The following is a 23868-nucleotide window of genomic DNA, read 5'->3' on the forward strand; positions in this document are numbered from 1 at the left end:
ATATATACATATATATGCATATATATATATATCTATATATGTATATAAACAAATATGTGTGTGTGTGTGTATACACATATAGATATATATATGAAGCTTAAGAAAGAAAAACATCTACTTCTTTGTTTTTTTGAGATGGAGTCTCACTTTGTCACCCAGGCTAGAGTGCAGTGGCGCCATCTTGGCTCACTGCAACCTCTGCCTTCTGGGTTCAAGCAATTTTCCTGCCTCAGCCTCCAGAGTACCTGGGATTACAGGTGTCCGCCACCATGCCTGGCTAAGTTTTTGTATTTTTAGTGGAGATGGGGTTTCGCCATGTTGGCCAGGCTGGTCTTGAACTCCTGACCTCAAGTGATCACCTGCCTCAGCCTCCCAAAGTGCTGGGATTGCAGGCGTGAGCCACCGCCCCTGGCCAGCATCTAAATTTGAATTGTATCTCCTGGAGAGATTCACTTTCTCCTCTTGTGTTAATTGAAGTCAGTTCACACATATATTTATTTGTTTTGCAACCACCACCTCTAATTCTAGAACATTTTCATTCCCCAGAAAGAAAACCCTATTCCCATCAGCAGTCACTCCCCAACTCCCCATTCCTCTCCCCTAGGCCCTGGCAGCCACTAATCTGCTTCCTATCTATGGATTTGTCAATGGAATGTCACACTATGTGGCGTTTCGTGTCTGGTTTCTCTCACTCAGCATTGAGTTTTCAGGGTTCATTACAGCCTGGATCAGTGCTTCTTTCCTTCGTATGGCTGACTCTTATTCCATTGTTTGGGTGGACCACGTTGTGTTGATCTCCTCATCCGTTGATGGACACACTTCAGTCGCTTCCACCTTTTTTGGCTGTTGAGACTCTTTTTTTTTTTTTTGAGACAGACTGTTGCTCTGTCGCCCAGGTTGCAGTGCAGTGGCGCGATCTTGGCTCACTGCAACCTCTGCCTCCTGGGTTCAAGCGATTCTCCTGCGTTAGTCTCCCGAGTAGCTGAAATTACAGGCATGTGTCACCATGCCTGGCTAATTTTTTTTTTTTTTTGTATTTTTAGTAGAGATGGGGTTTCACCACGTTGCCCAGGCTGGTCTTGGACTCTTGACCTCATGTGATCTGCCTGCCTTGGCATCCCAAAGTTTTGGGATTACAGGTGTGAGCCACTGCACCCGGCCTGGCTGTTGGGATTCTGACATGAATATGAGTGTACAAAGACCTGTTTGAATTATCTGGGCCGTGGTGGTACATGCCTGTAATTAATCCCAGCTACTCAGGAGGCTGAGGCAGGAGAATCACTTGAACCCAGGAGGTGGAGGCTGCAGTGAGCCGAGATCATGCCACTGCACTTCAACCAACCTGGGTGACCGAGCAAGACTCTGTCTCAAAACAAACAAACAAAGAAACGAAGAACCTGTTTCAGTCCTTTCTTTCAATTCTCTTGGTTCATACCTAGGAATGGAATTCCTGGATCATGTAGTGATTCTATGTTTAGCTTTTTGAGGAACTGCCACAGTGATCTGGCTGTTTGTTCTGCATTAATATTCAAAGGTCACAGATTCAAACATCCAGAGGGGCCGGATAGGGTATGTAACATGACCACAGGGCTTGTTACCTCCCTGCAGCCTCCCCTGTGCAACTGAAGGTTGCCATGTGGAAGTGGTAGTCTCACGTTGCCGGGGGATACTGGAATTCTAGTTTTTGTTGTTGTTTATGGCAGTTGATCCAAATATTCCAAACGATACTGCCTGGGTAACAGAAAGCATCTCTGTGGACCAGCAGTAAAAGAAAAACAAATCCAGACTGGGCGCGGTGGCTCACACCTGTAATCCCAGCACTTTGGGAGGCCGAGGCAGGCGTATCACTTGAAATCAAGAGTTCGAGACTAGCCTGGCCAACCTGGTGAAACCCCATCTCTACCAAAAAATACAAAAATTAGCCTGGCGTGGTGGCATGTGTCTGTAATCCCAGCTACTTGGGAGACTAAGGGAGAATTGCTTGAACATGGGAGGCAGAGGTTGCAGTGAGCTGAGATCGCGCCACTGCACTCCAGCCTATGCAACAGGAGACTCCATCTCAAAAAAACAAAAACAAAAACAAAAAACCCAAAAAACCTTCTAGTAGTTCTGTGATATATTGTGACTTCTGTGTCTTTACATCCTGGTAGAGGGGGAACATCCAGACCTAATCATTTTCTATGTGTGATTTTATATGTATGTATATTTAATTTTAGGCTAGGTGCAGTGGCTCAGACCTGTAATCCCAGCATTTTTGTAGGCCGTGATGGGAGGATTGCTTGAGCCCAGGAGTTCAAAACCACCCGAGGCAATGTAGAGGGACACTATCTCTACAAAAATAAAAATAAAAATGAAAACATTATCCAGGCATGGTGACGCGTGCCTGTACGCTCAGCTACTTGGGAGGCTGAGATGAGAGGATCACTTGAGCCCAGAAACTCCAGGCTGCAGTGGGCTACAATTACACCATTGCACTTCAGCCTGAGTGACATAGCAAGATGCTATCCCTTTAAAAAATAAAAAATGAAGAAAAAGTAAAATACTAGGCCGGGCATGGTGGCTCACTCCTGTAATCCCAGCACTTTGGGAGGCCGAGGTGGACGGATCACATGAGGTCAGGAGTTTAAAACCAGCCTGGCCAACATGACGGTACCCCGTCTCTACTAAAAATGCAAAAAGTTACCCGGGTGTGATGGCGCACGGCTGTAGTTGCAGCTACTCGGGAGGCTGAGACAGGAGAATTGCTTGAACCCGGGAGGCAGAGGTTGCAGTAAGCTGAGACCACATCACTGCACTCCAGCCTGGGCGACAGAGTGAGACTCCGTCTCAAAAAAAAAAAAAAAAAAAAAAAAAGAAGGTTTTGCTACCTTCTTGCTCACTGGTTGTTCATTTACTTCTCAGGGTTAGCTCAGTGCCTAGAATTCTCTTTGAAGGAACGCAAGACATTTGTTTTATTTCCATGATCCAGGGGATCCTGCAGGCCCCCAAAACGGGGTCCCTGCTTCATTTCAGCCAGTGTAGGGGGTGCTTCCAGAGGTCTTTGCCAGACCCCTAGGGCTCTGGCCTTTGCCCCAGCTGTTCTGAGTGGTAGCCTTACCTGGGGTCACTCTGGCAGCCCATGCTGATGCTGTGTGGGGTGTTCTGCAGTTTGTAGACGCGGACAACTTGATCCTCAACCCTGACACACTGAGCCTGCTCATCGCTGAGAACAAGACGGTGGTCGCCCCCATGCTGGATTCCCGGGCTGCGTACTCCAACTTCTGGTGTGGAATGACTTCCCAGGTAGAGTGAGGGCCTGGGGACTGTGGGGACTGGGCTGAGCAGGTGGGTGCCGTGGCTGGAGTATAACTTACTGTCACACAACCTCGTGGTGTGTGTTTTACAAACATCATCATGGAAGCTGGGCACGGTGGCTCACACCTGTAACCCCAGCACTTTGGGAGGCTGCGGCAGGCGGATGGCCTGAGCTCAGGAGTTTGCGACCATCCTGGGCAACATGGTGAAACACCATCTCTACTAAAAAAAAAAAAAATACAGAAATTAGCCAGGTATGGTGGCACATGCCTGTCCTCCCAGCTGCTTGGGAGGCTGAAGCATGAGAATCACTTGAACCCAGGAGGTGGAAGTTGCAGTGAGCCGAGATCGCGCCACTGCACTCCAGCCTGGGTGATGGAGTGAGACTTGGTCTCAAAAACAAAACAAAACGAAGACTCATTATGGTAATCTTTAAACAGCCCTCTGAGGCCAGACAGGAGTGAAGAATAGAGGGTCTTTGATTGTCCTTCACCCTGCTATTTCAAAGGTGGAAACAGAAACACAGAGAGGAAGTGACTTGCCTAAACTCACACAGCTAGCAAGTGGTGGCGTCAGGATGGGACTGCAGGCATGGCTTGATCCAGGTGTCTGGATAACTGTCTTTCTCCATCCTTTGGGTGGGTTCGTTCTCAGACAGCTTGAGAGTGATCCCAGCAGCATCCAGCTGTCATCCATTCTGATTGGGCCATCACTAGTCTCCTCTCTACCCTACCTCTGAACTCATTACTGAAGCTGGGGAAATACAAGGCTCTTTCTTATTGGCCAGGCCTGGCCACAGGTCCCACACTGGGCTTGAGTCTGGGGTCCTGAGACCACAGGTGCACACTGCTGTGCCTGGCTCTCTGTCTGGTCCTGTTCCATGCCACCCGCTATCACTGGCCTCCATCCTCACCTTTCAAGACCCCCACGCGGAACTCTCGCTCTCTCCCCACAGGGCTACTACAAGCGCACACCTGCCTACATCCCCATCCGCAAGCGAGACCGCCGGGGCTGCTTTGCAGTTCCCATGGTGCACTCGACCTTCCTGATCGACCTGCGGAAGGCGGCATCCAGGAACCTGGCCTTCTACCCACCTCACCCTGACTACACCTGGTCCTTTGATGACATCATCGTCTTTGCCTTCTCCTGCAAGCAGGCAGGTACGTACATGAGGGGTCTGCCATCACAGGGGCATCTGCCTGATTCTTTGGGTTTTGCGCTAAGCCAGTTCAGAGCACACTGAAGATTCACAGAACCCAAACAATGCAGTGCAGGGCTGACTTCAGGTGCAGCTGTGTCTAGGTGTTCAGATAATGTCTCCAGGACCTAGTCTCTCTCCAGCCCTGGCTTTACTGGTTAGCTTCATTCCCTATCTCTTTTTTTTTTTTGAGACGGAGGCTCGCTCTGTCGCCCAAGCTGGAGTGCAGTGGCGCAATCTCGGCTCACTGCAAGCTCCGCCTCCCGGGTTCACGCCATTCTCTTGCCTCAGCTTCTCCGAGTAGCTGGGACTACAGGCGCCTGCCACCATGCCTGGCTAATTTTTTTGTATTTTTAGTAGAGATGGGGTTTCACCGTGGTCTCGATCTCCTGACCTTGTGATCCGCCCGCCTCGGCCTCCCAAAGTGCTGGGATTACAAGCGTGAGCCACCGCGCCCGGCCGATTCCCTAACTCCAACTCTTTAAGATCTATTGGTTGGTCAGGCAGACTTGCTCATGCCTGTAATCCCAACAATTTGGGAGGCTAAGGCAGGTGGATCATTTGAGGTCAGGAGTTTGAGACCAGCCTGGCCAACATGGTGAAACCCCATCTCTACTAAAAATACAAAAAATTAGCCAGGCGTGGTGGAGCACTCTTGTAATCACGGCTACTCAGGAGGCTGAGGCGGGAGGCTGAGGCGGGAGGATCACTTGAATGTGGGAGGCAGAAGTTGCAGTGAGCCGAGATCACGCCACTGCACTCCAACCTGGGCGACAGAGTGAGAATCTTTCTCAAGAAAAAAATACCTATTGATTGAATGTTACTATTATTTTTTAATTTGTGTAAACTTAGGGAGCGCAACTGTAATTTTGTTGCGTGCATAGATGGTGAAGTGGTGAGTCAGAGATTTTAGGGCATTCATCCCCCAAATAATATACATTGAACCCGTTATGCAATTTTCCATGATCAATCCCAAATGTTATTTCAATCTTCATACTTTTCTATATTCTCCCAATTTTCTTTTTTTTTTTTTGAAACAGAGTCTTGCTCTGTCACCTAGGCTGGAGTGCAGTGGTGCAATCTCAGCTCACTGCAACCTCTGCCTCCTGGTTCAAGAGATTCTCCTGCCTCAGCCTCCCAAGTAGCTGGGATTACAGGCATGTGCCACCACGTCTGGCTCATTTTTGTATTTATAGTAGAGACAGGGCTTCCCCATGTTGGCCAGGCTGGTCTCAAACTCCTGACCCCAGGTGATCCGCTCACCTCAGCCTCCCAAAGTGCCGGGATTACAGGAGGGAGCCACTGTGCCTGGGCAGTTGTCTTAATTTTCTACAGCTGAGCATATATTAATTAGGAAAACAAATATTTAAAGAGACAGCACAGCCTCATGTTGACTTGTTGTTTACTGGAAACCAGAGGTTGGCAAACTGACCTGCAGGCCAAACCTGGCCCGCTAATTGCTTTTATACGGCCACAAGCTAACAACAACTTTTATATTTTATTTTTATTTTTTTAGAGACACAGTCTCACTCTTGTCACCCAGCCTGGAGTGCAGTGGTGTGATTATAGCTCACTGCAGCCTCAACCTCCTGGCCTCAAGCAATTCTCTCATCTCAGCCTCCAGACTGGCTGGGGCTACAGGCACCCGCCAACATGCCCAGCTTATTTAAAAAAAAAATGTTTTTTGTGGAGATGGGGTCTTACCATGTTGCCCAGACTAGACTTGAACTCCTGGCCTTAAGTGATCCTTCCCACCTCAGCCTCCCAAAGCGCTAGGAATACAAATGTGAGCTTTACGGTGCCTGGCCAACAATTTTTACATTTTTATTATTTATTTATTTATTTGAGACAGAGTCTTCCTCTGTTGCCCAGGCTGGAGTACAGTGGCGTGATCTCGGCTCACTGCAACGTCCACCTCCCAGGTTCAATTGATTCTCCTGCCTTAGCCTCCCTAGTAGCTGGGACTACAGGTGTGCGCCACCATGCCCGGCTAATTTTTGTATTTTTAGTAGAGATGGGGTTTCGCCTGTTGGCCAGGCTGGTCTCGAACTCCTGACCTCAGGTGATTCACCCGCCTCAGCCTCCCAAAATGCTGGGATTACGGGCATGAGCCACCACACCCGGCCAATTTTTACATTTTTAAATCACTGGGGAAAAGAATCAAAAGAAGAAGAATATTGTGGCACATGAAAACTGTATGAAATTCAGATTTCATTGCCCATCAATAAAGTGTCATCAGTACCCAGCCAAGCCCATTCATTTAAGTGCCATCTGTAGCTGGTCCTTTATAGAAGAAATTGACCAATTAAAATTAAAAGAGGCCGGGTGTGGTGGCTCATGCCTGTAATCCCAGCACTTTGGGAGGGTGAGGCAGGCGGATCACATGAGGTCAAGAGTTTGAGGCCAGCCTGGCCAACATGGTGAAACCCGTCTCTGCTAAAAATACAAAAATTAGCTGGGCATAGGTGGTGGGTGCCTGTAGTCCCAGCTACTCGGGAGGCTGAGGCACAAGAATTGCTTGAACCCAGGAGGCAGTGAACCTAGATTACACCACTGCACTCCAGCCTGGGCGACAGAGCGAGACTCTGTCTCAAAAAAATTAATTAATTAAATTAAATTAAATTAAAAGAGCATCATTAAGTTTTTTAGTCTGAAAAAGATATACATTTGGCCAGGCTCAGTGGATCACTTTAGGTCAGGATTTCAAGACCAGCCTGGCCAACGTGGTGAAACCCCATCTCTACTAAAAAAAAAATACAGAAATTAGCTGGGCGTGGTGGTGGGTGCCTGTAATCCCAGCTACTTGGGAGGCTGAGGCAGGAGAATTGCTTGAACCCCAGAGGCAGAGGTTGCAGTGAGCCGAGAAGGCGCCACTGAACTCCAGCCTGGGCGACAGAACGAGACTCTGTCTCAAAAAAAAAAAGATACACACTCATAAAAATTTAAACCATCCAGAAAAGGATAGATGTAGAAGGAAGTAACTTAACTCACATTTTGTCAGACTTTCCTTTTTGTGCTTCAACATGCATTTTTACTGTTTTTTTGTTTGGTTTGTTTTTGAGACAGGGCCTTGCCCTGTTGCCTAAGCTGGAGTGCAGTGGTGCCATCATAGCTCACGGCAGCCTCAAATCTCCTGGGCTCAAGTGATCCTCCTGCCACAGCCTCCCGAGTAGCTGGGACCATAGGCAGGTACCACCATTCCCAGCTAATTTTAAAATTATTTGTAGAGCTGGGCGCGGTGGCTCATACCTGTAGTCCCTGCACTTTGGGAGGCCAAGACAGGTGGATCACAAGGTCAGGAGATCGAGACCATCCTGGCTAACATGGTGAAACCCTGTCTCTACAAATACAAAAAATTAGCCAGGTGTGGTGGCATGTGCCTGTAGTCCCAGCTACTAGGGAGGCTGAGGCAGGAGAATCGCTTGAACCCGGGAGGCGGAGGTTGCAGTGAGCCAAGATAGTGCCACTGCACTCTAGCCTGGGAGAGTGAAACTCCGTCTTAAAAAAAAAAGTTGTTTGTAGAGATAAGGTCTTGCTCTGTTGCCCAGGCTGGTCTCAGACACCTGACCTCAAGCGATCCTCCTGCGTTGGCCTCCTGAAGCCCTGGGTTGGAAGGCATGAGCCACTGGGCCTCGCCTGTTTTTACATTTGTCTGTTGCTTCTCTGCCCACTGCAGAGGTTCAGATGTACGTGTGCAACAAGGAGGAGTACGGATTCCTGCCAGTGCCATTGCGCGCCCACAGCACCCTCCAGGATGAGGCCGAGAGCTTCATGCACGTGCAGCTGGAGGTCATGGGTGAGTCCGCCTGCACACCACCCTGGGAGGGGCCAGGTTGACTCCCTTTCACTGATGTCTCCAATCCGTCCTGTGAGCACTGACTGAGTGCTAGGCAGATGCCAGTCCCTGTCGGGGTGCTGGGTGCAAGGGCATGTGTGAATGAGGTGGAGGGTTGTCCCTGCTCTCACAGAGTGCTGGTTTGCAGGCAGCTGTACACAGCATGCTTGGGGTTGTTGGGTGGGCTTCCTGGAGGAGGTGGCATTAAGGGGCAGGTTGAGTAGGAGTTCACCAGAAAGGGGATTGCAGCGGGAGGTGGTAGTGTGGGCAAAGGCTGGGAGGCTGGAAGGGACGTGAACCTGGGGAACAGGCAAGGTCAGTGATCCCCTGGGGCTGGTATCCAGGGCCAGGGTGGATGGCCTCAGAGATCAGGCTGAGGAAGGGACCTTCCCCCTGAGGACAGTCAGGAGCTATAGAGGACATGAGAACTGAGAGGACAGCAAGTTTTCACTAAAGAACTGCATGTATAGGCCAGGCATGGTGACTCAAACCTGTAATTCCAGCACTTTGGGAGGCCAAATTGAGAGGATTGCTTGAGCCTAGGAGTTCAAGATCAGCCTGGGCAACATAGTGAGAACCCATCTCTATATAAAAAAAAAATTTTGGCCGGGTGCGGTGGCTCACGCCTTTAATCCCAGCACTTCGGGAGGACGAGACGGGCAGATCACAAGGTCAAAAGATGGAGACCATACTGACCAACATGGTGAAACCCCGTCTCTACTAAAAATACAAAAAAAATTAGCTGGATGTGGTAGCAGATGCCTGTAGTCCCAGCTACTCGAGAGGCTGAGGCAGGAGAATCACTTGAACCCGGGAGGCGGAGGTTGCAGTGAGCCGAGATCGTGCCACTGTACTTCAGCCTGGCAACAGAGTGAAACTCCGTCTCAAAAAAAAAAAAAAAATTTTTTTTTTTAATTAGTCCCATATGGTGGCACATGCCTATATTCCTAGCTACTCAGGAGGCTGAAGTGGGAGAATCCTTTGAGCCCAGGAGTTGGAGGCCGCAGTGAGCCATAATCGTGCCACTGTACTCCAGCCTGGGCAATAGAGTAAGTCTCTGTCTCAATAATAATAATAATAATAATAAATAATAATTCCAGCTCTTTGGGAGGCCGAGGCGGGTGGATCCCTGGATCCCAGTAGTTTGAGAACATCGTGGGCAACATGGTGAAACCCTGTCTTTACCAAAAAAAAAAAAAAAAATAAAAATTAGCCAGGCGTGATGGCACACACCTGTGGTCCCAGCTACTCGGGAGGCTGAGGCAAGAGGAACCCTTGAGCCCAGGAGGTTGAAGCTGCAGTAAGCCATGATTGCTCCACTGCACTCCAGCCTGGGCAGCAGAGCCAGACCCTGTATCAATAAATAAATAAATAAAAATTTTTAAAAATCCATAAACTATGAAACCAGCAGCCGTCCCTCTAAAACTGGAGGAGCACGCAGGGCTGAGCTGTAATTGAGGTTGTCTTGGGATGGTGCTCCCATCTCAGCCATTTCTAATGTGGGCCTCGCCCTGCACTGGGCGCAGAAAGCCCTGCCAAAGCCACTGCCATTCCCATCACTGCATAGATGGAGACTGGGTGGAAGGGGTGAGGCCTCTGTCCCGGGGCTCAGTTTCCCCAGCCTTACCGATTTCTGAACGAGTCTATCTGCGGCTCCCCCTGGTGGCTCAAGATGGAATAGCACCCTGCCGTTTGTGTTTGGAGGAGTTTTTGTTTTTTTTTTTGAGACGGCGTCTCACTTTGTCACCCAGGCTGGAATGCAGTGGCGCAATCTGGGCTCACTTGAAACCTCCGCCTCCTGGGTTCAAGCGATTCCTCTGCCTCAGCCTCCCGAGTAGTTGGGATTACAGGTACCTGCCACCACGCCTGGCAAATTTTGTATTTTTAGTAGAGATGGGGTTTCACCATGTTAGCCAGGCTGGCCTCCTGACCTCAGGTGATCCACCCGCCTTGGCCTCCCAGAATGCTGGGATGACAGGCGTGTGCCCCCGCGCCTGGCCTGAGGGAGACTTCTGAGTCTTTTTGAGGTGGCATCCGGAGACTGCACAATCACTGGGGCAGGCCCCTCACAACACCCAAGAGTGGCATACTTAGGTGTCCAGGTCCCACCCGGCTACAGTTGGGGGTGGTGGGTCTCCATTTATCACCAACTGCCATCAGAAACCGGCCTGAGAAGCGTCTCTGTGGCTACCAGAGTTTTCCCAGTTTAAGTTCTGGTGTATATTTGTGTTGTCATTTCCTTCTTTTTTTTTTTTTTTTTTTTGAGACAGAGTCTCGCTGTCACCCAGGCTGGAATGCAGTGGCAAAATCACAGCTCACCGCAACCTCAACCTCCTTGGCTCAAGCGATCCTTCTACCTCAGCCTCCTAAGTAGCTGAGACCACAGGTGCATGCCACTACCATGCTCAGCTAATTTGTTAATTTAGATTTTTGGTTTTTTTGGTTTTTATTTTTTTGAGATGGAGTCTTGCACTGTCGCCCGGGCTGGAGTGCAATGGTGCGATCTCGGCGCACTGCAACCTCCACCTCCCGGGTTCAAGTGATTCTTCTGCCCCAGCCTCCCAAGTAGCTGAGTTTAACAGGCACTTGCCACCATGCCTGGCTAATTTTTTGTATTTTTATTTTTATTTATTTTTTATTTATTTATTTTTTTTTTTTTTGAGACAGAGTCTCGCTCTGTCTCCCAGGCTGGAGTGCAGTGGACCAATCTCAGCTCACTGCAAGCTCCGCCTCCTGGGTTCACGCCATTCTCCTGCCTCAGCCTCCCAAGTAGCTGGGACTACAGGCGCCTGCCACCACATCCGGCTAATTTTTTGTATTTTTAGTAGAGACAGGGTTTCACTGTGTTAGCCTGGATGGTCTTGATCTCCTGACCTTGTGAGCCATCCACTTCGGCCTCCCAAAGTGCTGGGATTACAGGCGTGAGCCACCGCACCTGGCTAATTTTTTGTATTTTTAGTGGGGACAGGGTTTCAGTATGTTGGCCAGGCTGGTCTCGAACTCCTGACCTCATGATCTGCCCGCCTCAGCCTCCCAAAGTGCTGGGATTACAGGCATGAGCCACTGTGCCCGGCCTTCTTTTTTGCTTTTTTTGGAGATGGAGTCTCTGTCACGCAGGCTGGAGCGCAGTGTCACCATCATAGCTCACTGCAGCCTTGAACTCCTGGGCAGTCCTTCCACCTCAGCCTCCCAAGGAGCTACAGATTTCCCCTTTTAAAAGCACACAAGCCATATGGATTAGGGCCTACCCTAATGACCTCATTTTAACTCGATGACCTTTGTACACAACCCTGTGTCCAAATAGGATCACACCCTGGGGTACTGGTGGTTGGCACTGGGGAGACACAGTTCACCCCATGACATAGCGCGTGATCTCATGACATCTCTTTGTGAAACCTCTCAGTGGTTTATTGGCCCATTTTATAGATGAGGAAAGCTGAGGCCCAGGCCAGTCAAGAATATACAGCATGCTATCATTTCTTGGTTCATTCTACAAGCAATTACTAAGTGCCTGGTGCGTGCCAAGCCCCTGTATTGGGCACTAGGGGCCCAGTGTGAGCAGACATACCTGGTGTTGTTCCCAAGGGGCTCACAACAGATAGGCACAGGGCCAGGGGGTTAGGGCAGCAAGGATGCCAGCTTTGGTGGTGCAAGTCCAGGTGCTGTTGGGGCCCAGAGGAGGTGCCTGGCTCAGCCTAGGGAGGTGGGAGTGGGGAGGGTGACCCCCATGCCCAGGGCATCATAGCTGAGAAGTAAGGATACAGAGCAGGGAAAGGAAGGGTATTTCAAGCAGGGACCCAGCATGTGCAAAGGCCCTGAGGTAGGAATGGGAGTTCTTTGGGTTGGCAGGGGCTTAGAGGTGGGGCTGGGGGTTAGAGTGAAGCTGGAGCATGGGGTGTGGCCAGGGCTTAGAGGCGGGGTTGGGGGCGGAGTGAAGCTGGAGCCTAGGGCGTGGCCAGGGCTGAGAGTCGGGGCTGGGAGCAGGGTGAAGCTGGGGCCTGGGGTGTGGCCAGGACTTAGAAGCGGGGCTGGGGGTCGGATCGAAGCTGTTGCATGGCCAGGGTTTAAAGGTGGGGCTGGGGGGGTGTAGGGTGAAGCTGGAGCCTGGGGCGTGGCCAGAGCTTAGAGGGCTGGGGAGGGGCAAGGTGAAGTTGGAGCCTGGGGCATGGTCAGGGCTTAGAGGCAAGGCTAGGGGAGGCTGTGGGGTGAAGCTGGGGCCTGGGGCGTGGCCAGGGCTGAGTGGTGCGTCTGGGGGGCAGGTTGAAGCTATAGCCTGGGGTGTGGCCAGGGCTTAGAGGCGGGGCTAAGGGCAGGGTGAGGCTGGGGCGTGGGGCGAGTCCAGGGCTGAGTAGCTGGGCCTTGGGCGCGGTGAAGCTGGGGCCTGGGGTGTGGCCAGGGCTGAGAGGCAAGACTGGGGGCGGGGTGAAGCTGGGGCCTGGGGTGTGGCCAGGGGCTTTGGGCTGCTGTGCAGGGTTCGAATGACATGGGAGGGGCTCCTAGAGAGCAGCGCTGATGTGGGCGGAGCCAGGTCGAGTTTGTGGGCCGAGCCAGTCTGATTGGGAGCCATGGAGTGGGTGGGGAAAGGGTGTTGGAGAGAGGCTGGAGGCTCCTCACCCCAGCGACTCCTCAACGTCTGTGCCCCACAGTGAAGCACCCGCCAGCAGAGCCCTCTCGCTTCATCTCGGCTCCCACCAAGACACCGGACAAGATGGGCTTTGACGAGGTGGGCTGAGCCTTCCCTGGAGGCGGGGCGGGGGCTGGAGGGCCCTTGCTTGCAGGGGCTGATCTGGCTGGGGACTCTCCGGGCTGCAGGTCTTCATGATCAACCTGAGGCGGCGGCAGGATCGGCGGGAGCGCATGCTGCGGGCGCTGCAGGCACAGGAGATCGAGTGCCGGCTGGTGGAGGCCGTGGACGGCAAGTGAGTCCGAGGCCTGGGGGTCGGGGGGGCGGGTCCACACGTGGATGTGGGTGTAGACCTCGCTGGTAGATGGCAAGTGATTCAGATGGGGGCGGGCGTGGTGTCCAAACAGGTGTAGACCACGTCAGTGGGCGTCATGAAGGAGAAGTGAATGGGACCCTGGGGAAGGGGCAGATCCTCACAGTTGTAGAACATAGAAGGCAAGTGAGTCCTGACCCAGGGGAATGGGTGGTTTGCATGCTGCCAGTGTAGACTGGTGGGGACTATGGAGGGGTAAGTCAGTCAGACCCCAGGAGAGGAGGAGAGCAGGTTTGCCCATGAGCGTATACCATGTGCAGGTGAGTGAGGCCCCATGTACCCGGAAGGGGTGCCAATGTTACAAGAGGTGGACCAGCTGCTCGACGCTGCAGGGGGTGGTGGAATGGCCAGGGATGGCAGAATGGCAGGCAGGGTGAACCTTCTTGGTGACCCTCTCCTCCTCCTCTCCAGAGCCATGAACACCAGCCAGGTGGAGGCGCTGGGGATCCAGATGCTGCCTGGCTACCGGGACCCCTACCATGGCCGGCCCCTCACCAAGGGTGAGCTGGGCTGCTTCCTGAGCCACTACAACATCTGGAAGGAGGTGTGTCCTGAGTGATGGGCGGGGCCAAAGTTATGACTCGATCTCATCGGAGATTTGGACGGGGAAGGGGTTGAAGGAGTTCCCCAAAGCCCCGGCCAGGCATCCAGCCTCAGCCATGGGACCCATGGCCTCTCTTTAGCGAATGATGCGTCACACCAGCTGTATCAACCCCAGGTGTACCTGCCATCCTTCCATTGCACAGATGTGGAAACTGAGCCTGGGGGAAGGGGTGAGCCCTTTTGAGCAGCAGGTGGTGTCTGGGGCCTGGGACCTGTAAACAGATCCTCGTTACTCCCAGCCTGGTCTCTATGCTTGACGTTTAGTACTAGAAGTCATGGCCACAGAGCCACTTTAAACCAGCACCTGCCCAGTGCTGGGGGCACTCACCAGCCCGGGCATCCTCATCCACTCTCAGAGGGAGAGGCTGTGATTGGAGGAGGGTGTCTGACTGGGCTTTGACTTGGGGCCATCAGGGCCGGGCATGGTGGCGCACACCTGTGGTCCCAACTATTTGGGAGGCTAAAGTGGGAGAGTGGCTTGAGCCCAGGAGTTAAGGCTGCAGTCAGTGAAAATCGTGCCACTGCCCTGCAGACTGGACAACAGAGCAAAACCGTGTCTCAGAAAAAAGAAAAATGGCTGGGCGTAGTGGCTCAGGCCTGTAATCTCAGCACTTTGGAAGGCCGAGGCAGGCGGATCACCTGAGGTCAGGAGTTCAAGAGCAGCCTGGCCAACATGGTGAAACCTTGACTCTACTGAAAATACAAAAATTATCTGGCTGTGGTGGTGAGCGCCTGTAATCCCACTACTTGGGAGGCTGAGGCAGGAGAATCACTTGAAACCAGGAGGCAGAGGTTGCAGTGAGCTGAAATTATGCCATTGCACTCCAGCCTGGGCGACAAGAGTGACACTCCGTCTCAAAAAAAGAAAAATAAATAAAATCCGGGTGTAGTGGCACATGCCTGTAGTCCCAGCTACTCAGGAGGCTGAGGCAGAATTACTTGAACCTGGGAGGTGGAGGTTGCAGTTGAGATCGTGCCACTGCACTCCAGCCTGGGCGACAGGGTGAGACTCCGTCTCAAAAAAAAAAAAGAAAAGAAAAACTTGTTATCATCAAACGTGAAGCCAAGTGGGGGTGTGCGGCTGCAAGGTGGGAGGTGCATGAGGCGTGGGCATTTGAGGGGCTGGGAGGCCTTTCTCTCCTGAGATCCATCATGGATGGCAGAGGGCAGAGGTTTGGATGTCCAGATGTCCCTGGAGCTAGGAGAGGCGGGGAGATGCACTGGCTTCTCTACGGGTCTTTCAAACCTTCTCAAAGCAGAGCTCTGTGCTTTAGGGTCAGGCCTGGCCTTGGCCTCCCTGCAACGTGGCGGGGCTTCCTCCCTCAGGTGGTGGACCGGGGTCTGCAGAAATCGCTTGTGTTTGAGGATGACCTGCGTTTTGAGATCTTCTTCAAGAGACGCCTGATGAACCTCATGCGGGATGTGGAGCGGGAGGGCCTGGACTGGGACCTCATGTGAGTGGGTGTCTGAGGGTGGGGTGAAGCTGGGGCCTGGGGCAAGGCCAGGACTTAGAGGTGGGTCTGGGGGCAGGGTGGAGCTGGGGCCTGGGGATGGGTCATGGCTTAGAGGCGGGGCTTGAAGGTGGGGTGGAACTGGAGCCTAGGTACATGGCCAGGGCATAGAGGTGGAGCTGGGAGGCGGAGTGGAGCTGAATCCTAGGGGCGTGGCCAGAGCGCTGCAGCTGAGCCTAGGGCGTGTGTGTCTGGGTGTGGTCAGGGTGGTGGGCGTGGCCTGGGGCGTGGCCCAGCCTTGGAAGCGTAGCAGGAGGGCTTACGTGGTCCCTGGGCCTGAGGGCACTGTCAGGGCTGTAGCCTATAGGGAAAGGCCTTGGAAGGATCACTCAGAACTCAAGGGACCTGGCCAGAAGCCTGCAGGCTTGGTCAGGGCTTAGGGACTTGATTGAGGCCTGTAGAGGTGGATGTGGCTAAAATTTGACAGGGCAGCCTGTGGACGTGGCTAAAGAGCATGGGGGTGTGGTCAGGGAGGGCGTGGCCAGATCTGGAGGTGTGGCTTAATAGTGCGGGGGCGTGGTCAGGGCGCCTGGGTCTTAGACAAGCCCCGGGATGGGAGTGCCACCAACATGTTTCCAGCACTGGAGCTGTCCTTCTCTTCTGTAGGTGGGCTGGTTTGTCCTCTCCCTTCCTCCATCTCTTTTTTCCCTTTCATGTGCAGTGCCTTAATCTGCATTCTGGGAACACTGCCCCATGTGAATAGTAACTGCACCCCTCCATTCCTGACTGCCCCCCACATCAGGGCACCTCGCCCACCTCCACCCCCACTGTCCTCTGAACTCAGAGCAGCTTCAGCCTCAGAGATCGTCTGCGTGATCCTGCTCTCCCCAGCTCAAATCCTCCATGACTCCCTCACGCCTTTTGGAAAAACTCACTCTTCTCCCCCATGACCCCCAGACCCCTGGGCTCTTGCATTCGCTCCATCCAGTCACAGTGCTCCGCAAACATGCTGAGCTTGCTCCCATCCCAGGACCTGACGGGGTAACTAGATCCCTGGCTTTCTGGGCAAGCTCCCTCTGGAGGGCGGGAGGAGAGTGACAGCCCCGATCTTGCACCCCAGCTACGTGGGCCGGAAGCGGATGCAGGTGGAGCACCCCGAGAAGGCTGTGCCCCGCGTGAGGAACCTGGTGGAGGCCGACTACTCCTACTGGACCCTGGCATACGTGATCTCCCTGCAAGGCGCCCGCAAACTGCTGGCCGCTGAGCCGCTCTCCAAGATGCTGCCTGTGGACGAATTCCTGCCCGTCATGTTCGACAAGCACCCAGTGTGAGAGGGGCAGGCGGCTGCTGGGTTGGGGTTTCGCGGTGGGTCTGTCCTGGGAGGGTGGGGGCGTTGAGACTCACGGGCTCCGAGGAGATGTCTCTTCTTTTGCCTACTTCTCCCTCCGTTTGCCCCCTCCCAGATCTGTCTCCATTTGTATCCTCCGCACCCTTACGTTTTAATCTATCCCCGCTGACTTCTTCACCCCCAAATTTTCCTCCAGCTGTCCCCTCCCCTGAAGCCATTGCTGCCCCTCACTCCCCTCCTCCTCCCCCCAGGTCCGAGTACAAGGCCCACTTCTCCCTCCGCAACCTGCATGCCTTCTCCGTGGAGCCGCTGCTCATCTACCCCACACACTACACAGGAGATGATGGCTATGTGAGTGACACCGAGACCTCAGTCGTATGGAACAATGAGCATGTCAAGACCGACTGGGACCGCGCCAAGTCCCAGAAGATGCGGGAGCAGCAGGCACTGAGCCGTGAGGCCAAGAACTCGGACGTGCTCCAGTCCCCACTGGACAGTGCTGCCCGGGATGAACTCTGAGGGGTGGCAGCCAGAAAGCCAAAGCAGCCATCGCTGGCCCAGGCTCCACGTGCTTACTAGGACATCAGGGTCACCTCTGGACCCCTTGGCAGGCCACAGAGGGCTCTCGTGTGAGGTGGTGTCCAGCCAGCTCTTGCTAAGCAATCACGTGCACACAGGCAGCATTAATGGAGTGCCTACTGCATGCCAGCAACAGGGCTTGGCCCTGGGGAATTGGGAGGAACCAAGCCCCCTTCATCTGTTCATGTGCCCAACACTTATTAAGCACCTGCTGTATGCCAGGTTCCCATGTTACGGCAGTAACATGAGAGTTACTGAGAGTTATGAGGCATAATTATTCCCTCCATCAGCGATTGATTCAGTCATCAAGCAGTTACTGATCAGATTAAGAATCAGGTACTAGTGATACACATTCATTTTTAAAATTCATTCAAGGATTTATTGAGTGCCTACTATGTGTTGGGTGCCATTCCAGGCTCTGGGATTTTTTTTTTTTTTTTTTTAAAGAGCAGAGTCTCGCTCTGTCACCCATGCTGGAGTGCAGTGGTGTGATGTTGGCTCTCTGCAGCCTGTGCCTCCCAAGTTCCAGCAATTCTTGTTTCTCGGCCTTCCAAGTAGCTGGGACTATAGGTGTGCGCCCTCACATCTGGCTAGTTTTTGTATTTTTAGTAGAGACGGGGTTTCACCATGTTGGCCAGACTGGTCTCAAATTCCTGACCTCAAGTGATCTGCCCGCCTTGGCCACCCAAAGTGCTGGGATTACAGGCGTGAGCCACTGTGCCTAGCCCAGGCTCTGGGAATATTGAGATAAATAAGATACTTCTATCCATTTATTCAAGCACATACTGATCACCTGCTGTGTGCCTGGCACTCATGTCACAAAGATAAGTTCCTGATTCAGTACACTTACTGAGCACCTGCTGTGTGCAGGGAGCTGAGCTGTGAGATGGGAATGGGAGTAAACAAGGTACTTTTCGCTTTTTTCTTTTTTTCCTCACTGCTAGACAGTGTGGGAACTTCTCACTCTAATTGGCTTCTTTCCCACACACCTCAAGAGCACTGACTGTGTGCCGGGCACTAGTGATACAAAAGAGTATGACAGTTGTCCAGTCTGCATTTTTGATCATGGGCTACATGCAAAGTGCTGGGGCACAGAGATGAACAAGATCGGTTTCTTCTTCATGCCACAAGCATTTATTGAGCACCTGTGTGCCAGGCCTCACAGACTCTCAGTTGGGTTGAAGAACAGTTGACTGAGTAATTCTTCCTGTACCGCTGGTCATCTGAGCTGTGTGCAGACAACATCCCCCCACCACCCAAGAGGGAGGGTAGCTCTTCCCCAACCAGGGGCAACCACAGGTCCTGGTGGCCCCACGCCACATGTCAGCCCCCCTGGAGGGGGCGCCAGTTGGAGACGGGGGCCGGGTGTCCCTGGCCCACCCCCGGTCCCCTGTGCTTTACCTCCCTGCCCTTGTGTCTCAGGTGTGGTCCCTGCCTGCTTGATGAAGTTGCTCTGTTCAAGCCTTTGGTGGGATCATGTGTTTGGGGGCTTTTCGGGGACCCAGTTGCACTGGGGCACTGCCCGTGGCCTGGGTAGGACATTTCCCAGCAAGGGCTGGAGGAGTTACCATGCCTTCAGCCTGAATCGAATGTCGGAACCAGCCAGCGGTGCTTCACCCTCTTGGGGATAACTTGCTTATTTTTTTAATAAATGTTCCTGGTTGGTTTTCACAACAGTCTGTGGGATTTTGCTCGACACCAAAGCACTGCCCACATTCCCCACCCCTGGCTGGCCAACAAGATTTCAGAGGAAACCAGGGCAGGTGCAGTAGGGGAGCTGCCCAGTGGGGCCTGGCGTGGTGGCTCATGCCTGTAATCCCAGTACTTTGGGAGGCTAAGGTGGGCGGATCACTTGAGGTCAGGAATTCAAGACCAGCCTGGCCAACATGGTGAAACCCCCTGTCTACTAAAAGTACAAAAATTAGCCTAGTGTGGTGGGGGATGCCTGTAATCCTAGCTACTTGGGAGGCTGAGGCAGGAGAATCACTTGAACCTGGGAGGTGAAGGTTGCAGTGAGCCAAGATCGAGCCACTGCCCTCCAGCCTGGGTGGCAGAGCAAGACGCAATCAAACAAACAAAAAAGCTGGCCAGTGGAGCTACTGTGGGGTGAGGGTGTGGTGAGAGCCCTGTGTCCCCTCTCACACCATGAAACTTCCCCCAGACAGGCAGGGGACCGACAGCTCTGTCTTGAGTCAACTTCAGGATCCTTCCACATGACTTTGAATAGAAAGGCTGTCGTGCTTTGAGTCCCCCCAAAACAGACCTCGACATGAGGATTAGGGCTAGGCATGGTGGTTCACGCCTGTAATCCTCAGGTGGGTGGATCACCTGAGGTCAGGAGTTCGAGACCAGCCTGATCAATGAGATGAAATCCCATCTCTACTAAAAATGCAAAAAGTAGCCAGGCATGGTGGTGTGCGACAGTAGTCCCAGCTTACTTGGGAGGCTGAGGCAGGAGAATCACTTGAACCCAGGAGGTGGAGGTTGCAGTGAGCCAAGATCTTGCCACTGCACTCCAGCCTGGGCAACAGAAAGAGACTCCATCTCCAAAAAAAAAAAGGATTAGGCTGGGTGAGGTGGCTCACTCCTGTAATCCCAAAGCTTTGGGAGGCTGAGGAGGTGAAAGGATTGCTTGAGGTCAGGAGCTCAAGACCAGCTTGGACAACAGAGTGAGACCCTCGTCTCTACAAAAAAATTGAGAAATTAGTCGGGCATGGTAGGGCACACCTGTAATCTGGCTACTCAGGAGGCTGAAGCAAGAGTATCTCTTGTGTCTAGGAGGTTGAGGCTGCAGTGAGCCATGATCACACCACTGCACTCCAGCCTGGGCAACAACAGAGCGAGACCCTGTTTCTATAAAACAAAACCAGAAAACTTCCCTGAAATAGCCCAGGGACAGGTGGCCAACTTAATTCTATCTTGGATCAACCACAGGATCGTCCCAGATTACTTCAAATGAGCAGAGGGGTTGTCATGGTTTTGGTCCCCCAATACAGACCCCAAGATGAGGATTGAAGGGCACTTACGTTACCAGTGACCCCAGGAACTTGCCATGGAGCAGCAGGGAAGTGAGACAAGAAGGGAAAGAGCAGTCCCACCCCAGGGAGAGGGCGTTGGGCATTGCAGCATGCCCAGTCGCATTTGGATTTTCTGGGTCAAATGCTTACAGATCCTCAGGATTATTACACCTTTAGGGTGTGCAAGAATATACCCGAGACTTTTATAAACTAACACAGGGGCCAGGCGTGGTGGCTCACACCTGTAATCCCAGCACTTTGGGGGGCCAAGGCTGGCAGACCATGAGGTCAGGAGTTCGAGACCAGCCTGGCCAATATGGTGAAACCCCATCTCTACTAAAAATATAGAAAAATTTGGCCGGGCGCGGTGGCTCAACGCCTGTAATCCCAGCACTTTGGGAGGCCGAGGCGGGTGGATCACGAGGTCAGGAGATCAAGACCATCTTGGCTAACATGGTGAAACCCCGTTTCTACTAAAAATACCAAAAATTAGCCAGGCGTGGTGGCGGGCGCCTGTAGTCCCAGCTACTCGGGAGGCTGAGGCAGGAGAATGGCGTGAACCCGGGAGGCGGCGGTTGCAGTGAGCCGAGATTGCGCCACTGCACTCCAGCCTGGGCGACGGAGCGAGACTCCATCTCAAAAAAAAAAAAAAAAAAAAAGAAAACTATAGAAAAATTAGCTGGGCATGGTGGTGAGCGCCTGTAGTCCCAGCTACTTGGAGGCTGGGGCAGAAGAATCACTTGAACCTGGGAGGCGGAGGTTGTAGTGAGCCGAGATCGTGCCACTGCACTCCAGCCTGGGTGACAGAGCAGCACTCTGTCTCAATAAACAAAAAACAAACAAACAATAACAACAACAAAACTAACACTGATGGTGTTCAATCAGTGTGGAAAAAATCAGAACTTGCAGCTAAGCAAATTGACAAAGCAAAAATTAAATCACACCTTTTCAGACACAACTAACATTTTGAAAAACTTTCCAGCCTTCCTTATTTGCATGGTGTAAATATATATGCATTTTTTTTTAAAAGGAGGACTATGTTACATAAGCTACTGCAACCTGCCTTTTTATTTTTCATGGAACGCACTTTTATTTTCTAAGCATGGGATCAAACTGTACCTATTTTTTAAAAAACAACTTGTATTTTTAAATTTAACAACTATCGTGGACATCCTTTCCAAAATAGGGTTAACATCTACGAGCTCTTTTTGGATTGTTATGGAAAATATTCCCTGCTGTTTCCTGCAGTGAATAGCATCATACAACACATCTTTCCTACTGGATTTTTTTGTTTTTTGTGTTTTTTTGTTTGTTTTGTTTCGTTTTTTGAGATGGAGTCACACTCTGTCTGTCACCCAGGCTGAAGAACAGTAGTGCGATCTTTTTTTTTTTTTTTTTTTTTCTGAGACAGAGTCTCGCTGTCGCCCAGGCTGGAGTGCAGTGGCACGATCTCGGCTCACTGCAGGCTCCGCCCCCCGGGGTTCACGCCATTCTCCTGCCTCAGCCTCCCGAGTAGCTGGGACTACAGGCGCCCGCCACCTTGCCCGGCTAATTTTTTGTATTTTTAGTAGAGACGGGGTTTCACTGTGTTAGCCAGGATGGTCTCGATCTCCTGACCTCGTGATCTGCCCGCCTCGGCCTCCCAAAGTGCTGGGATTACAAGCGTGAGCCACCGCGCCCGGCCAGTGGTGCGATCTTGACTCACTGCAACCTCCGCCTCCCCAGTTCAAGCGATTCTCCTGCCTCAGCCTCCTGAGTAATGGATTACAGGCGCCCGCCACCACACCTGGTGAATTTTTGTATTTTTAGTAGAGACGGGGTTTCACCGTGTTGGCCAGGCTGGTCTTGAACTCCTGACTACAAGGGATCCACCCGCCTTGGCTCCCAAAGTGCTGGGATTACAGGCGTGAGCCACTGCACCTGGCTTCCTACTGGATTTTAAAATATCAGTTGGGTAAATTGAGACAGGTGGGATAGCTGGATTAACCGGGATGTGCACTTCAAGTTTCAGTAGAGGCCACTATATTTCTTTTTCTTGTTGAATCCTAACTATTCATCATCTATTGGCCAGAGTGAATTATCCATGTTTAGTAAACAGTCCCTTCCGTGAAACATTTTTTTTTTCTTTGAGGCAGAATCTCACTCTGTCGCCCAGGCTGGAGTGTAGTGGCATGATCTCGGCTCACTGCAACCTCCGCCCCCACCCTGGGTTCAAACAATTCTCCTGTCTCAGCCTCCCCAGTAGCTGGGATTACAGACGCCTGCCACAATGCCCAGCTAGTTTTTGTACTTTTAGTAGAAACAGGGTTTCACCATGTTGGCCAGGCTGGTCTCAAACTCCTGACCTCAGGTAGTTCTCCTGCTTCGGCCTCCCAAAGTGCTGGGATTACAGGCATGAGCCACCGCACCCGGCCCCTTCTATGAAACATTTTTTTTCTCATGTTTTGCAGGGAAGTTTCTAAATCTTATTTAACCCAGTGAGTCTCAACCAGGAGTAATTTTGTTCTTCAGGGGACATTTGGCAATGCCCCCTTAACATCCTACAATGCTAACACCATCCTACATTGTACATCCTATGCGGTGGGAGGATGCAGCTAAATATCCTACAATGGACAGGACGCCTCACCATACAGAATGTTCCAGTCCAGAATGTTCATAGTGCTGAGACTAAGAATTCCTATACCCGGTCAGGTATGGTGGCTCGTGTTTGTAATCCCAGCACTTTGGGAGGTTGGGGCAGGCAGATCACTTGACCCCAGGAGTTTGACACCAGCCTGGGCAAAACCCTGTCTCTACAAAAAAATAGAAACACTTAGCCATGTGTGTTGTCACATGTCTGTGCCCCCAGCCTCAGGAGGCTGAAATGGGAGGATTGCTGGAGCCTAGGAGGTTGAGGCTACAGTGAGCAGTGATTGTACCACTGCACTCCAGCCTGGGCTACAGAGGGAGACCCTGTCTCGAAAAAATAAAAATAAAAATAAAAATAAAAAAAGAATCCCTGTACCCAATTCCTTTCAGCCTCTTGCGGACATGAGTCCTTAGAAAGGTCTTCTCTGTGGCACGAAGTGAAGCTTCCTTTACTATGAAATTTATCTGAATAAAGCATAGATTCGCAGGCTCTGCTCACAGACTAAAGGATTAGAACTTGGAGGTAGCTGGGTGCAGTGGCTCACACCTGTAATCCCAGCAATTTGGGAGGCCGAGGCGGGAGGATCACCTGAGGTCTGGAGTTCGAGACCAGCCTGACCAACATGGCAAAACCCTGTCTCTACTAAAAATACAAAAAAATTAGCTGGGCGTGGTGGCGCGTGCCTGTAATCCCAGCTACTTAGGAGGCCGGGACAGGAGAATCGCTTGAACCGGGGAGGCAGAGGTTGCAGTGAGCCGAGATCGCGCCATTGTACTCCAGCCTGGGCAACAAAGAGCAAAACTCCATCTTGAAAAAAAAAAAAAAAACAACTTGGAGGTGGTGCCTGGGAATTGAATTTGATTTTGAAGGCCCCCATGCAGTTACCTAACTCTGGTGTTGCCTTTGACCTCTGCACC

The 23868-nt window shown here is 52.0% G+C and overlaps 1 protein-coding gene across 1 annotated transcript in view; it reads left to right on the forward strand.

The window, feature by feature from the left end:
* The window catches only part of COLGALT1 (collagen beta(1-O)galactosyltransferase 1), a 28054-nt gene extending 9078 nt beyond the window's left edge, over positions 1–18976 (forward strand). The window contains exons 4-12 of the mRNA XM_032170101.2: positions 3148–3282; positions 4250–4454; positions 8169–8288; positions 12974–13050; positions 13140–13246; positions 13736–13868; positions 15254–15381; positions 16499–16705; positions 16978–18976. Of these exons, the coding sequence (XP_032025992.1) occupies positions 3148–3282; positions 4250–4454; positions 8169–8288; positions 12974–13050; positions 13140–13246; positions 13736–13868; positions 15254–15381; positions 16499–16705; positions 16978–17245 (1380 nt within the window). The 3' untranslated portion in view covers positions 17246–18976. The remainder of the gene's footprint in view (positions 1–3147; positions 3283–4249; positions 4455–8168; positions 8289–12973; positions 13051–13139; positions 13247–13735; positions 13869–15253; positions 15382–16498; positions 16706–16977) is intronic.
* Positions 18977–23868: the final 4892 nt, after the last annotated feature.

This window comes from Hylobates moloch, unplaced genomic scaffold (assembly GCF_009828535.3).
Source record: "Hylobates moloch isolate HMO894 unplaced genomic scaffold, HMol_V3 SCAFFOLD_12, whole genome shotgun sequence".
In the NCBI taxonomy this organism is placed as follows: Eukaryota; Metazoa; Chordata; class Mammalia; order Primates; family Hylobatidae; genus Hylobates; species Hylobates moloch.